This window comes from Coregonus clupeaformis, chromosome 10 (assembly GCF_020615455.1).
Source record: "Coregonus clupeaformis isolate EN_2021a chromosome 10, ASM2061545v1, whole genome shotgun sequence".
Lineage (NCBI taxonomy): Eukaryota > Metazoa > Chordata > Actinopteri > Salmoniformes > Salmonidae > Coregonus > Coregonus clupeaformis.
In genome coordinates, this window is record NC_059201.1 from 49957385 (window position 1) to 49974084 (window position 16700).

Here is a 16700-nt window from a genome sequence, read left to right on the forward strand (position 1 = left end):
ACATTATCCATCCATGATCAATTATTATTTTGCTTTCTATTGGGAGTCATATGAGCCTCCCGTAAATAGGCTACATTGTTCAACCTCCCCAGTCTCCTTTTACTGCAACAGTTATCCGCTCCTCAGGCAATGGGCAATAAGGATGAGAGGAAAACTAGAAAATGACTGTCTTCCTTTACTAAACATTCCACATGTAGGCGCACACATCCTGATTGACATATCCAGAGACCAGCCTCTGCGCATTGTTGGCCAATAGCGGCGCAGAGCTGGGTCGAGCCTTCAGATCCAACCTCTTATTTTAACTCATATAACACACACACCAGAAGTCATGTGACCGTAATATAGTACAACTCTGCCTCGCTGCTAGTCAGTCTGAACGGTGCTGCATGGTAAGTCTCAAGGGCAAACCATGCATTAGAGAGAGATTCCCCATCGAATGCAAAGGAAAAGTAAATGCATTGGAATTAAACAGGGATTTGTACATGCTCGACAGAATAAGGTAAGATCAGAGATTTCGTTTTCCCCACATGTTTTCCTTAGGAATAGGTTCTGCAAGAGAAATTGGGCGTGCGTTTCTCCTCCAGCCTACGGCCATATGCCGCAGCACGCTGCTGGACAAAAACATGTTTACGTTGTAGCGTTGGAGCTGCGCTTTCTTACGCGTTCTATAGCTGCTGGGATAGGCAAAATGTGTGCTCGTTTGCTTCAAAACTAGAATACATCTGTAGATTATGAGTTATGATCAAACGAGACAAGGAAATGTTTAAAAATATGACTTTTCTGCCAATAGTCGTTTGAGAGGTAAGGTGTTTAAATTGATTTTCAATTGATTTACATTTCATTGAAATTTAGGCCTATAAGCTTATTTTTGTTGAATCTTGTTTTATACTTTTCTTATTAGTATGTTGTAATTATACAGTGTTTATTATTGCAATAGCAAGTCATTGCGTGAATATAATTTGCACATGCGGGTTTACTAGGCAATACCAGGGGTGTCCTGTCAAACATATATATGGCCTGCTGGCCAGATTCGGCCTGCAAGGGGGTCCAATCCGGGTCCAAACACAATATATTTAAAAATGACTAACACGAAATCGAAACAGTGTAAAAATAATAATGGACCTACATTCATACAGTGTATTGACTGTGTCTAGCTAATAATCTAATAATCACTTAAATTAAAGCTACAGTCAGGGAGCATCGACAATTCCAAAAACGATGATAGAGGACTATTATTTGCAAATTCTGACTGCTAGGAAATATAACACATTTTCAGTGCTGCCCCCTGGACCTCATTAAAGACTGAATGAGGCTGGGGGGAAAAATGAGTTTGACACCCCTGAGAGATTATAAATACATTTGAATGTATCTAGGTGAACAAGATATAAATGGTCAAGCAGAACAGATGAATGGAGTAATTATGCACTGGATTTGTCGCAATAATTGTGTGTCATTCCACTTCAAGTGCATTTCCAGTGATTGGAGTTGATTTATTGCGTTTTGAGTGTTCTGTAAATAGCTTGCATGTGATTTATGCACTTTTGGGATTGCTCGGTGCTCTTGGCTGCCCCACGCAGTGCTTTTTGTTAATCCTTTGACAGTTCCTTTGGTGGGTTACTGTCGGTCACTGAGTCAAGAGGCCCCGAGAAGGCGAAGGTGAAATATCCGGGCTCAGCTTTGCCTTACCTTCGCCTTTACTTGACACAGTGTTGCAAGGTTGTTGCAAGTTACAAATGACAATAAAGAAAATCCTTACAATGTTTATAATTAAACAATTATAATTATTAACTATAGTAAAACATTTGTTAAAATTAAAGAATATCCAATAAGTTAATTCAATAAAAAAATCACTAAAAACCAATGTGTGCTTTGTCAGGAATAATTTCCATTGCGTATGGTCATAAAGTTATTTTAAATTATGTTTACTCCTGAAATACAAGTAAAGGAATGTGATAGCCAATAGCTGCATAGCTCTCTGGAAGTCGCTTCATCTCTCATGCCAACTGCTTCATCGCTCACACCAACCGCGTTCGAACTCGAAAGGGAAACATGCACCGCATTCCATATTTTTCACGTCAAGCTAGGAACTGAGTGGCTGAAGATCATTTGGTTCACAGATGGTGCATTGGAGATTCATGACTTGTGATTAGGTCTTGGCTATCTGTTATTTTCCCTGTAGGCTCTTGTCTGTGTGTTATTACAGTGAACATCAGTTTGAGTAACCTTTTCTCTCTTCTTCTTTGCTTATTTATATTTATAGATATACAGTGTCTGAGCTGGAAACCTTTTTCTACCCAAGCTTATTTTTTATCTTGAGAGAGAGCAACAGGTGTTCTCTATCTCTCTGCGAAGCACGACCTTGCTGTGGTGACCTGTTCGTGGGTTTATTTGGTCCCAGTTTCCCAACAACAAGAGGAATAACCCTAACAAACTGCTGTATCAGCAAGACAATTTTCAACACAAAGTGGGAGACATTCTCTTGGCCCCTAGCCAGGAATGGTGGATAACTTCCTAGTGAGCGGTGAGGACACTTTTTTACCGTACGGTGGCTCCCCACCGGCATATCGCCTGTCGGACATGGTGACTGATGGGGGGACCTACCAGGTGATGCCCTCGCCCTTCTCCGAGGATGACCTGAGCGAGTCGTCCAGCCCTCGCTCCTGCTCCAGCCCCGACTCCCAAGTGCTCAGCTCCAGCTATGGCAGCAGCTCCAGTGCCGAGAGCTCAGACAGCATCCTGGACCTCCTGCTGTCCCAGACCTCCCTAGGCGGGGCAGGGAACGGTGCGACCATCCCCATGTCACTGCCCACCTTTCTGTGGGACTCACGGAGGGATGCGCCATCCCACCCCCACCCAGAGGCTTTGAAGGAGGAGAGCGTGGACTTTCCGGTCTGGTCCTTAGTGGACATGGAGGAGCCGTCCTTCCAGCCCACCTTAGAGGAGATAGAGGAGTTCCTGGAGGAGAACATGGAGGTGGTGTCGTCCATGAAGCAGGAGGCCCGGGAGGGGGCGTTGGGGCTGGGCCTGGAGGAGATCTTGGGGCTGGGGGTGGGACTGGAGGTGTACAGGGAGTCCTCATCCCCAGGGCCAAGGCCGGAGCCAGAGGCCAAGCATTCAGACCAAACTGTGCCGACCGCGAATGCCGCCACCATCACCGATACCAAAAGCACACCAGCCACATCATCACAGGAGTACAACGAAGGCCCGCACGACAACGGGTTCAAGAGTGGTTCATTATCCAGCAGGCCAGGTTCAACACAGAGCGGTGCAAATGGTGGCAGCGCTGGGATGCCGGTCATCCTGCAGCTCCAGCCCATTCAGATCAAACAGGAACCTGGTTCCACGGTTACTCCTCCTCCTCCCCCAGTCGTCCAGCCTCCTCCTCAGCTGGCATCAGACATCAAAATTGCCCAGCTGCTGGTCAACATCCAGGGGCATACCTTCGCCCTGGTGCCCCAGCTGCTTCCCTCCACCAGCCTCAACATCTCCTCTAAGTTTGTGCGCATCGCACCGGTGCCCATCGCGGCCAAACCTCTGGGCCTCGGGGAGGTGGCGGTCGGGGGCCAGGGCCATGGGCTGCTGGTGGGGGGTCAGAAGTTCCAGAAGAACCCGGTGGCGGACCTAATCAAAATGCACAAATGCACTTTCTCTGGCTGCACCAAGATGTACACAAAGAGCAGCCACCTGAAGGCCCACCTGAGGAGACACACGGGGGAGAAGCCCTTTGCCTGCACCTGGCCGGGCTGTGGATGGAGGTGAGTGGGTGCTCATTGACGACAATGATGATGATGATGATGTATTACTTTATGGATTTTCTATGTCAAAAAGCCTTCAGACATTCAACGTAGTAGACATACAGTGGCTTGCGAAAGTATTCACCCCCCTTGGCATTTTTCCTATTTTGTTGCCTTACAACCTGGAATTAAAATTGATTTTTGGGGGGTTTGTATCATTTGATTTACACAACATGCCTACCACTTTGAAGATGCAAAATATTTTTTTGTGTGAAACAAACAAGAAATAAGACAAAAAAACAGAACTTGAGCGTGCATAATTATTCACCCCCCCCCCCAAAGTCAATACTTTGTAGAGCCACCTTTTGCAGCAATTAGAGCGGCAAGTCTCTTGGGGGTATGTCTCTATAAGCTTGGCACATCTAGCCACTGGGATTTTTGCCCATTCTTCAAGGCAAAACTGCTCCAGCTCCTTCAAGTTGGATGGGTTCCGCTGGTGTACAGCAATCTTTAAGTCATACCACAGATTCTCAATTGGATTGAGGTCTGGGCTTTGACTAGGCCATTCCAAGACATTTAAATGTTTCCCCTTAAACCACTCGAGTGTTGCTTTAGCAGTATGCTTAGGGTCATTGTCCTGTTGGAAGGTGAACCTCCGTCCCAGTCTCAAATCTCTGGAAGACTGAAACAGGTTTCCCTCAAGTATTTTCCCTGTATTTAGCGCCATCCATCATTCCTTCAATTCTGACCAGTTTCCCAGCCCCTGCCGATGAAAAACATCCCACAGCATGATGCTGCCACCACCATGCTTCACTGTGGATATGGTGTTCTCGGGGTGATGAGAGATGTTGGGTTTGCGCCAGACATAGTGTTTTCCTTGATGGCCAAAAAGCTCAATTTTAGTCTCATCTGACCAGAGTACCTTCTTCTATATGTTTGGGGAGTCTCCCACATGCCTTTTGGCGAACACCAAACGTGTTTGCTTATTTTTTTCTTTAAACAATGGCAAGGGGGATGAATACTTTAGCAAGGCACTGTACCTATAGCAAACTTCCACCATTGACCACATAACATGATGATTCTTCACAGTATATTGAAATAGATGCAATAATCTCATCACACTCGTTATCATAATTGTATTCGGCAGGTGTCAGGGTTTTGAAGCTCAAGAATTTTAAGATTTGAACAACGTTGCTTTATGGTTATGGCAGGTTGTATAAAGAATGCTTAGGTGGTTTTGAGTGAGAGACCAGTCAGTGAGCACAAGCTTTGACAATCATGTGTGAGATATGGATTATAGATTATTGTTACCGGAAGGCCTTTCTGGACGCAGTGAGGTAATTATATGTCTGTCCACTATACAGTACACGCAGGATGTCATGTTCCTCAATGGAAGGAAGCCTTTGCACCACAGACCGTGACTGGCACTTGAATTGACCTGTCTGATGAGGTCATCAATTAGCGCCAGTGAGGGGCTTAAAGTGAGACTTCACAGGATCCACAGGCCCCATTACTTATTAGTAGAGACTCATTCTCTCGCAGCACCAAGCTATCAGATGAGGCTCAGTGTTCATGGTGCTAAACATGGAATTGAGTTGCTTGTTTCCTTGTGGCTATGTGGCTGTCACTCAACATGCTATTCCTTTATTGCAGTGCCACAATTCATTCCCCACAGTAGCAGTGCTGTGAATCATTATACATGTCTAGCACTTAGTGATATTTCCCCTTGTGGAAAAGTTGGATAACACTTCAAATGAAGAAAAAGTATTCAAGAAAGGAACGCATTTGACTTGCAGAACAGCCCACCATGGTCATCTACAGTATAGTCAGAAAATAGAAAGCGAGGAAGAAATGTATTTCAAATCATTGTTTGCCTTCTTTCTCTTCTCCTCATCAGCTTTTCCAGAGCTCTTGCAATCTTAATGGCTGTCAGGCTGCATTCAAAGTGTTAATTGGAGGGTTGTCAAAAGATATAAACGTGTTCCCTCAGATTGACACTTTTTTCAGGCACCGAGATATCTGGGACATGCCTCCTGTTCTGACTCGACAGCTGTGCAGTATTGTGCATGAGTGTGTGTTTGTGCAAGAGTCTGTGTGTGTGTGTGTGCGAGAATAAGTGTATGCGTTTGTGCGAGCGTGTGTGACTCTTGGCCCTCAGTACAACTGGCTGATTTCCTGAGGACACAGGGTCAGGCGGAGAGAGTGACAGGATCGGGTGAAATTGGCTTTCTAAGCCAGGGGGAATGTTATTCATATGCCCTACACAGACCTCACTAAGTACAAGTGGCTAGAAGAGCAGGGACAAGCCAACACATGGGCAAAGTAGGGATCTGTTAGTGGTGTGTGTGTGTGTGTGTGTGTGTAACAGTGTGCATTCTGTTCTGCCCTGACCAGGGATCAAATTAGCAACCTTCTAGACAACATCACACGCAATTCAAAGCCAACCATCTTAGCCAATAGAGCAAAAGACTAGTTTGTCATTGCGTGAGCGACAGTTGCCTTTAGATCTCAGGGAAGGTGTGATGTCACCAATGTATTCCAGTCAACATGCTACAGATTACTTTCACATCTACTACACGTACGTGCGTGTATGTGTGTATACATGCATGTCTACACTCTCCATACAGCATATTAGTTTGTAGTGCTGAGCGATTAGTGCTTTTTGAGGTCGGTTCGGTTTCAGTTAGATTCAAAAAAAATTATCATGGTTTTCTATTTCGGTTTCAATAATGTTTTTTAGGTTGAAGGCTGTAACAACACAGAATAAAACAATTAATAAAAGTCCAATGATGGTAGTGACTGCCCATTACTGCTTATTATACTGCTCACTTATTAACCATCATTTATTCACATTATTTTAATAAAATATTTTAGTTGTTGTGTATATTACATTTGTTTTATTTGATTACTTTATTATTTAATTCCAAATCATCATCTCATTTTTATAGAGCTGATGCCTATGCTGTATGACAAAATATAATATATAAATCACAATTTTAGTAGTTCTTCAAAGTAAATAAGGCATACTTTAATGACTGCTGAATACCAACTATCAATCACTTAGATAATGATTTGTTTCAGGTAGAGATACCTCGCGAAGCAACTGCTCTCTATCCCTCTCAATCTCACGTTCTTCTGTCTTCCCTCCCTCTCCCTCTCCATGTCTGGCCCACACAGACCGGACAAGTAGGCGCGCGCAATGGGTTGTCATTGTAGTTAATTACCAAGTTTTATGTGCTAAACTATGTAGAATATTGGCCTGTTGGAAACTACAACTCCCTACTACATTGTACAGTTCAGGCTGGATCTGATTTCTCTCTAGAGAAACTGCACATTGAGCTCGCAGACAAAAAAACAAATTCAATGGAATTCAAATAATTGAACTGATGTCAGTCAATTAGTTGTTTAAAAAATGAAAAATAACAACAATTTCGGTTAATCACTCAGCACTATTAGTTTGTATAGAATCATCTTTTTTACTTTTTTTACTTTTAGTCATTTAACAGATGTTCTGATCCAGAGCGACTAGGGTAAAATACCTTGCTCAAGGGCATATCAACAGATTTTTCACCTAGTCGGCTCGGATTTTGAACCAGCAACATTTCGGTTACTGGCCCAATGCTCTTAATCGCTAGCCTACCTACCTCGTTCCCTCCCTGATATGCTCAATCATTCATGGACTGCAGTCCACTTCTTCTCCACTTACGCACACTGAGCAATCTATATTCCTGAAAAGGCCACCGCATCAGTCAATTTATTTATGTTGACTTTGGCACCAACTTGGCAACCCGCCAGCGGCCGTGTATTTGTAATGCTGTTCCAGTAGATGAGCTCGGCTGCAGCAGAAATCTCTCTAGTAGTTATCCAGGCAATGCATCTCGGCCCAACAAAGGGGGTCTTGTCTGTACACAAAAGACAGGATTTAGTTAGAGTGGAGGCAAGACGATGGTTTGGGTGAAGGGGGGGGTGTAGAGAGGGAGAGAGATATAGAGAGAGAGTGGGCGAGTGAGAAAGCATAAAGAGAGTGAGAGGGAGAAAAAAGGTAGAGCAAGAAAGAGAGAGTGTATGAGTGAGGGGCCTGTTTCAGTTTTGCACACAATCAGACTGAGGGAAACTGGTGTGGAAGTGAGACGAACAATGGCTAAGCACTGAATAGTTACCATGACTGTGTGATAGGAACGTCTAGGCTGGCAATCTGCTTGAAAAGGGAGAAGGATCGGTGTGAGGTTTCTGTGCTAAGGCTGACACTCTTAGAAAAAAAGAGTTCCAAAAGGGTTCTTTGGCTGTCCACATAGGATAACCTTTTTGATTCCAGGTAGAACCCCTTTTTGGTTCCAGGTAGAACCCTTTTGGGTTCCATGTAGAACCCTCTGTGAAAAGGGTTCTTCAAAGGGTTCTCCTATGGGGACAGCCGAATAACCCTTTTTTTCTTTCTAAGAGTGTACAGTCACACGTGCAAACAGGTAAGGGAACGTTGGGAGCACACACAAACACATACACACACACATGCATGCACACCTACAGTATACACCCTCACGTACACACAGTCTCCCAGTGTTTCTGTCTTTCTCCTGCTCTCTGTCATATGTCTTATATGTGTACACACAGCAAAATCTAATTAATCCTCCACATATTTTCTCTGGAGCTGACATTGCTATCATAGCATCACAAGGCCAGGGGCACACACACTCCACACTCTGTTATTCCTGTGCTTCCAGTCAGTCAGTTAGAGGAATGAAGCAGGGGGACTCCCTGGAGAGGAAGGGGGGGTTCTTCTCAGAGTATTGTGCCCACACACGAGGAGTATCATGGTTCAGGAGAAGACCCAGATGCAGACAGTTTCGAAGTAAGTTTATTACAAAAACAGGGGGGCAGGCAAACGACAGATCAAGGGCAGGCAGAGGTCAGTAATCCAGAACAGAGTCCAAAAGGTACAGAACGGCAGGCAGGCTCAGGGTCAGGGCAGGCAGAGGTCAGTAATCCAAGGCGGTGTCACAAGATACAGAACGGCAGGCAGGCTCAGGGTCAGGGCAGGCAGCATGGTCAAAACCGGGAAAACAGGATCTAGAGAAAAACAGGATTATGGGAAAATGGTAGGCTTGATGAGACAAGACAAACTGGCAACAGACAAACAGAGAACACAGGTATAAATACCCTGGGGATAATGGGGAAGATGGCCGACACCTTGAGGGGGGTGGAGACAAGCACAAAGACAGGTGAAACAGATCAGGGTGTGACAGTTGGGTCGGGGTCCGAGGGTGTAGCCGCGGGGCTATAGCGGTGTGACAGTGCATCCGGCTTGATATTCTTGGATCCCGGTCGGTAGGAGAGGGAGAAGTTAAACTGGGTGAAAAGCAGGGCCCACCTAGCTTGCCTGGAATTGAGATGCTTGGCGGTGCGGAGATATTCCAGGTTCTTGTGGTCCGTCCACACAATGAACGGATCTTTCCATTCATCAATTGGCCACTGCACAGTTTGGATTGATTGACTGATTTTATTTGTCAGTTAAAAAAATACATATATACACAAAGATTTTTTAAAGTGACCGGGATTGCACAAGTCGGGGACTTATTTCCATTGTGGTTCCTATTTTGTACATAAATACATATACAATTACACAGATACAGACATTACATAGATACAGACACGTTACAGAGATAGAGATGGAACAAATGCTCAACCTCCAGATGAGTATGAGGGGGGAGTTTAAATACTATTCTTACAAGCTTGTTTGGCTGGTAGCTTATTCTTTAGATGTTTGGGGCTGCTGGTGAACCATGATGTGCAGGCATAATTAAAGTCATACTGGACTGGCGCACTTGCCAGAGTCTTTAGGGTGTCTATAGGTAGGTTTCCAACCAACTGGCGACAGATTTTCATGTGAATATTCTAAAATCTTCATTAAAAATAATATGCCATTTCAGTTTCCTTTAGGAAAATTTGGCGCCGGACAACATGACAGGGAAGATTTTAATTTACAGGACATTTGAGAAATGTAATGGACATCCATATGCATTCAGATCCAACCTGGCGCAGCCAGCGCCATCAATACATGAGGGATGTTGGCCAAATGAGCCACATTTAAAAACATCCTATAACAAATTACAAAAACACTATTCTTTGTGTTTCGATGTGTAGCAGACACAAAACTTTATAGCCTGTATATTTTTGGGTGGGAGGGGGTGGGGGGCTACTTTCCGGAAAAAAAATGTGTCCACTTCACGGTTCAGCTGTCAGAGATTTTAGCACTAAATGTATCAGGGTATTGCATGCATAGGCCTATAGGCTTAAGTGTCCACTGTATGATATTCATATTTTCATAAATAAATATACAGTGCCTTCGGAAAGTATTCAGACCCCTTGACATTTTCCACATTTTGTTACATTACAGCTTTATAATACACACAATACCCCATAATGACAAAGCGAAAACAGGTTTTTAGAACTTTTTGCAACTGTAGCTCAGTTGATAGAGCATGGTGCTTGCAACGCCAGGGTTGTGGGTTCGTTTCCCACGGGGTGCCAGTATGAAAAATGTATGCACTCACTAACTGTAAGTCGCTCTGGATAAGAGCGTCTGCTAAATGACTAAAATTTAAAATGTAAATTTACGTAAGTATTCAGACCCTTTGCTATGAGACTCAAAATTGAGCTCAGGTGCATCTTGTTTTCCATTGATCATCCTTGAGATGTTTCTACAACTTCATTGGAGTCCACCTGTGGTAAATTCAATTGATTCGGAAAGGCACACACTTTTCTATAGAAGTTCCAACAGTTGACAGTGCATGTCAAAGTAAAACCAAAGCCATGAGGTCAAAGGAATTGTCCATAGAGCTCTGAGACACGATTGTGTCGAGACACAGATCTGGGGAAGGGTACCAAAAAATTCTGTAGCATTGAAGGTCCCCAAGAACACAGTGGCCTTCATCCTTCTTAAATGGAAGAAGTTTGGAACCACCAAGACTCTTCCTAGAGCTGGCCGCCCAGCCAAACAGAGCAATCGGGGGAGGGCCTTGGTCAGGGAGGTGACCAAGAACCCGATAGTCACTCTGACAGAGCTCTAGAGTTCCTCTGTGGAGATGGGAGAACCTTCCAGAAGGACAACCATCTCTGCAGCACTCCACCAATCAGGCCTTTATGGTAGAGTGGCCAGACGGAAGCCACTCCTCAGTCAAAGGCACATGACAGCCCGCTTGGAGTTTGCCAAAAGGCACCTAAAGACTCTCAGACCATGTGAAACCTGATGAAACCAAGATTTAACTCTTTGGCCTGACTGCCAAGCGTCACGTCTGGAGAGAACCTGGCACCATCCCTACGGTGAAGCATGGTGGTGGCAGAATCATGCTGTGGGGATGTTTTACAGTGGCAGGGACTGGGAGAATAGTCAGGATCGAGTCAAAGATGAACAGTGCAAAGTACAGAGAGATCCTTGACGAAAACCTGCTCCAGAGCGCTCAGGACCTCAGACTGGGGAGAAGGTTCTCCTTCCAACAGGACAACGACCCTAAGCACACAGCCAAGACAACGCAGGAGTGGCTTCGGGACAAGTCTCTGAATGTCCTTGAGTGGCCCAGACAGAGCCCGGACTTGAACCCGATCTAACATCTCTGGAGAGACCTGAAAATAGCTGTGCAGCAATGCTCCCCATCCAAGCTGACAGAGCTTGAAAGGATCTGCAGAGAAGAACAAATACAGGTATGCCAAGCTTGTAGTGTCATACCCAAGAAGACTCGAGGCTGTAATTGCTGCCAAAGGTTCTTCAACAAAGTACTGAGTAAAGGGTCTGAATACTTATGTAAATGTGGAAAAGGTCTGAATACTTTCCGAAGCCACTGTATGTAGCCTATATAAAGGAAGAGAAGCTTAGGCCTAACCCCAGAGAGATAGAGATATGCCAGTGGCATGCTACGACAACGACATATATTCATTTATGACAGATGGCTACTGCGTCTGATGTTGATGTACAGAAGGAGGGTATTTCGTACATTTTCTATCCAAATATTTTGTATAAAGATAAGCATTATATTGTTAGATTATAGGAGAGGAGTTACTCTGGTAGGCCTGAAACAGTCTTCCTCACTTCAAGTTCATCTGTCGGAGTTAGTTGGAGCGCCGGGGCCCACTGCCTTCATATCATAGGCCTGCAGTATCTAAAGCTTAATAATAGCCACACCATACCAAATCTTAACAAACGTTTTATTAGGGTAATAAGTAAGTCAAGCCATTGTTTATAGGGAAAATACAACCAGAAGAGCGAATATAAACACCTCCCTCCCCTGTGCCCAATAAAAAAACACACAACCCTCCCTAAAGCTAAAAAAATAGTTTTACAACCCTCCCCTATTTTGGACCACCCCTACTCTTAGTAAATTTCGATCTGTCCGTTAGCTTAGCCTTAGCCATGTGTTTTAAGCTAATTATTTTGCATTGTTAGCGTTACTTTAGGGTTCATCCATGTACTTTAAGCTAGCTGTACAGTAACTATTCAGCAATGACATATAGTCTGGTGGTCTTTGTCAGGGATGTTACATAACTAGCGAGGCTTGGTGAGATGCAGTAGGTCTTGCAAGAAAAGGGAGGAGCCCAGATTTACTGCAAAATAACACATTGGTTCAAGCAGACGTGTTGTAGCCAGTCACTTATTATCGGATACACTGCCCCAAGACTGCCAAAGTCAAAACGTGTCAAGCTACTTGCTGTAAAATGACTTTTACCATCATGACTGTACACAAATCTGTATATCCTACCATTTCGGAATCACTGTCTTAAACATTTGACAATAATATAGAATTAAACTAAAAGCAAGTTCTCTTGTATGTACAAAAATGTAATATTATAGAAACAATAATGTTTTATTCTATTCTAAAATGATTGACATCTCTCTCCTATCTGTGTGTGTCTCTCCCAGATTCTCACGGTCGGATGAGCTGTCGCGGCACCGGCGGTCCCACTCAGGGGTCAAACCCTACCAGTGTCCCGTGTGTGAGAAGAAATTTGCCCGCAGTGACCATCTGTCAAAACACATCAAAGTCCATCGCTTTCCACGAAGCCGGACACTGCGCACAGCAAACTGACCCCATCTGGATCACTCTTCAATGGACATAGGCCAAGGGAGCACAGAGAGTGTGTGTGAGATGGAATTTGTGTGAATGTGGATGTGTGTGAGAGTGTTGTATGAGAGAGAGAGAGAGAGAGAGAGAGAGAGAGAGAGAGAGAGAGAGAGAGAGAGAGAGAGAGAGAGAGAGAGAGAGAGAGAGAGAGAGATAGAGAGAGAGAGAGAGAGAGAGAGAGAGAGAGAGAGAGAGAGAGAGAGAGAGAGAGAGAGAGAGAGAGAGAGAGAGAGAGAGAGAGAGAGAGAGAGAGAGAGAGAGAGAGAGAGAGAGAGAGAGAGAGAGAGAGAGAGAGAGAGAGAGAGAGAGAGAGAGAGAGAGAGAGAGAGAGAGAGAGAGAGAGAGGGTTTATGTGTGTGTGCCTTTTAGAGAAATCTTGTGCTATAATTTATTGTAGAAAGCAAAAACATGCAACAACCAAGTGAAACCAATAAATGACACTTACCATCTTCTTAGTAATCAACATTTCTTGAGATTCTTGATTCTTGTTGCTGTTGGTGCTGTTGTATGTTGTACTCTTTTTATTTGTTGTTCTGTCTTTGTCTTCTATTTCAATGAAAGATAAGATAAGCTTTTTTAATTTGAGGTGAAATGTATAATTGCTTCAGTAACAGCCTTCTATTTTACCTGGATATGACTGCCTTTTATCATTTTAAGAGCCAATGTATTTGATATTCCTCATCTGTCAGGTTAAAGTTTTCCTGGAAACTTTCTCCAAGTCAGGTTGAAGTTTCCCCAGAAACGTTGTCCTTGTTTTTTTCATTGTCACTCATAGCTCATTGACAGAGAGGGTAGAGAATAGTTTACTCATTCAGCACACTGTTTATGCAAAGGGAGGGGCAGAGCCTATTTTCAATTCTGTACATGAACTACTGATAACAAATAAGAACACATCACTATAAGCTACTGGGACTCTCTCAAGTTTCAGAAAAACTTCACCGGCTCAGATTCTGATACAAGGCGGGTGAAAGTAAAAGAATGGCAGAGAAAATGCAAATCGAAAAGCAAAAAAGAAAGAATTGTGCACAGTAATGATTGTTTTATGTCTAAACAGGCCTTCCAATCAGTTGTGTATTTGTTGGTATTTTTCGTGTCAGTGGCTCAAGCCATTTGTTAGACACTTGTCTGGCCTTAATCCACCACAGCATCCTTACCAGGGGAGCAAATAGTAAAATATCAAGTTATTCATCACAGTTTTATGGAGAAATTGTGATATGGTTTGAGACAATGAGGAAAGGGAATTGGAAATGTATCATCCTTTACTCGCTCAGCATTCACATCCATTTTGCTCTACTTTTTGCTGTTGACACAAAATCTGCCTGAACTCAGCTATCCAACCTGATCTGTTACTGGAATACACACAAGCCTATGTTGGCGTGAGGTCATCATGTATGTGGATACTACTACACCATGGTGCTGAACACCCGGAAGAACTGCTTTCTGGGAACTGTAGTCACAACACTTATTGAGGCCATGACACAGTCATTACTTTTGATGTTCTGTATGCTCTTGAAACTTGTTTGTTATATATGTCATACCCTGTTGTGAATATGTATGGTGTGAGAGATACCGTCAATGCAGAGTTCATGTAATGTTTGCAGATTAAAAAGCAGGGGTACACTATATTGTACATCATTCCTTTCATTCAATTTTTGAATTTTTAATACTTGTTTAAACACAGGTGTTTTATCGCATCCTATGAATGTATGTTAATACGCAGGAGTGTGCATAGCTGCATCCATGTGGAAGACACAGAAGACTATAATAACATATCTTAAGTCTGTGGTTGTGAAGATTTCTAGTGGAACCCCTAAATGTGTACATAACCGAACGTTTCAGTACATATGAATATATTATATATTTTTTCTTTGTTCTACCCAAGATGCATTTACAAATAAAAATCGAAATGATCCCGTGTAGATGACTCTATATTATTTCTTCACATTTTCTCATGTGACTTTATTACAGCAATAAATCATCAATGTTTGGAGGCAACACATAATAATAATAATAATAATAATAAATAATAATAATAATATGCCATTTAGCAGACGCTTTTATCCAAAGCGACTTACAGTCATGCGTGCATTGTTTAACAAAATATATATGTGTTGTATCATTATTTTGGGTCAAAGTTTCTTGACCAGAGCTAAATATCCTTATGAATGTATTTATTAACACAAATACATGTTTCTATATAAACTATTTATTAAAAGTGTCAATCCTGTTATCATATACAGTGGGGTCCGAAATTATTGACACCCTTGATAAAGATGAGCAGAAATTACTGTATAAAATAAATAATAACAATACTGAGCTAAAGTATTTATCCCCCTTGGCATTATTTTGTTGCATAACAACCTGTAATTTAAATTGATTTTTATTTGGATTTCATGTAATGGACATACACAAAATAGTCCAAATTGGTGATGTGAAATGAAAAAAAGAACTTGTTTCAAAAAATTCTAAAAAATAAATAACGGAAAATTGGTGCGTGCATATGTATTCACCCCCTTTGCTATGAAGCCCCTAAATAAGATCTGGTGCAACCAATTACCTACAGAAGTCACATAATTAGTCAAATAAAGTCCACCAGTGTGTAATCTAAGTGTCACATGATCTGTCACATGATCTCAGTATATATACACCTGTTCTAAAAGGCCCCAGAGTCTGCAACACCACTAAGCAAGGGGCACCACCAAGCAAGCGGCACCATGAAGACCAAGGAGCTCTCTAAACAGGTCAGGGACAAAGTTGTGGAGAAGTACAGATCAGGGTTGGGTTATAAAAAAATATCCGAAACTTTGAACATCCCACGGAGCACCATTAAATCCATTATTTAAAAAATGGAAAGAATATGACACCACAACAAACCTGCCAAGAGAGGGCCGCTCACCAAAACTCACGGACCAGGCAAGGAGGGCATTAATCAGAGAAGCAATAAAGAGACCAAAGATAACCCTGAAGGAGCTGCAAAGCTCCACAGCGGAGATTGGAGTATCTGTCCAATCTCCGCTGAGCTGGGCTTTACGGAAGAGTGGCCAGAAAAAAGCCATTGCTTAAAGAAAAAAATAAGCAAGCACGTTTGGTGTTTGCCAAAAGGCATGTGGGAGACTCCCCAAACATATAGAAGAAGGTACTCTGGTCAGATGAGACAAAAATTGAGCTTTTTGGCCATCAAGGAAAATGCTATGTCTGGTGCAAACCCAACACCTCTCATCACCCCAAGAACACCATCCATGGCGCTAAATACAGGGAAATTCTTGAGGGAAACCTATTTCAGTCTTCCAGAGATTTGAGACTGGGATGGAGGTTCACCTTCCAGCAGGAAAATGACCCTAAGCATACTGCTAAAGCAACACTTGAGTGGTTTAAGGGGAAAATTTTAAATGTCTTGGAATGGCCTAGTCAAAGCCCAGACCTCAATCCAACTGAGAATCTGTGGTATGACTTAAAGATTGCTGTACACCAGCAGAACCCATCCAACTTGAAGGAGCTGGAGCAGTTTTGCCTTGAAGAATGGGCAAAAATCCCAGTGGCTAGATATGCCAAGCTTATAGAGACATACCCCAAGAGACTTGCAGCTGTAATTGCTGCAAAAGGTGGCTCGACAAAGTATTGACTTTGGGGGGGGTGAATAGTTATGCATGCTAATACAATTGTTCAGAGAAAGAGATTTTGTTTAAAACGTTTCTTTTTTTATCTCCAAAAAGTAGGGGTCAGAATTATTGACGCCCCTGTTTTCAATACCTTTCAATACCTCACCTTGCAAGGATAACGGCACTGAGCCTTTTTCTAAAATGTTTTATGAGTTGGAGAACACATTGGGAGGAATTTTAGACCATTCCTCCATACA

At 43.0% G+C, this 16700-nt stretch overlaps 1 protein-coding gene across 1 annotated transcript; it reads left to right on the top strand.

The window, feature by feature from the left end:
• Positions 1-340: 340 nt before the first annotated feature.
• Positions 341-12926, top strand: LOC121575549 (Krueppel-like factor 15). Its single transcript, XM_041888721.2, has 3 exons — positions 341-499; positions 2261-3755; positions 12643-12926. Exons 2-3 carry the CDS (start codon positions 2497-2499, stop codon positions 12806-12808), a joined length of 1425 nt encoding a protein of 474 aa, XP_041744655.2. The 5' UTR covers positions 341-499; positions 2261-2496; the 3' UTR covers positions 12809-12926.
• Positions 12927-16700: the final 3774 nt, after the last annotated feature.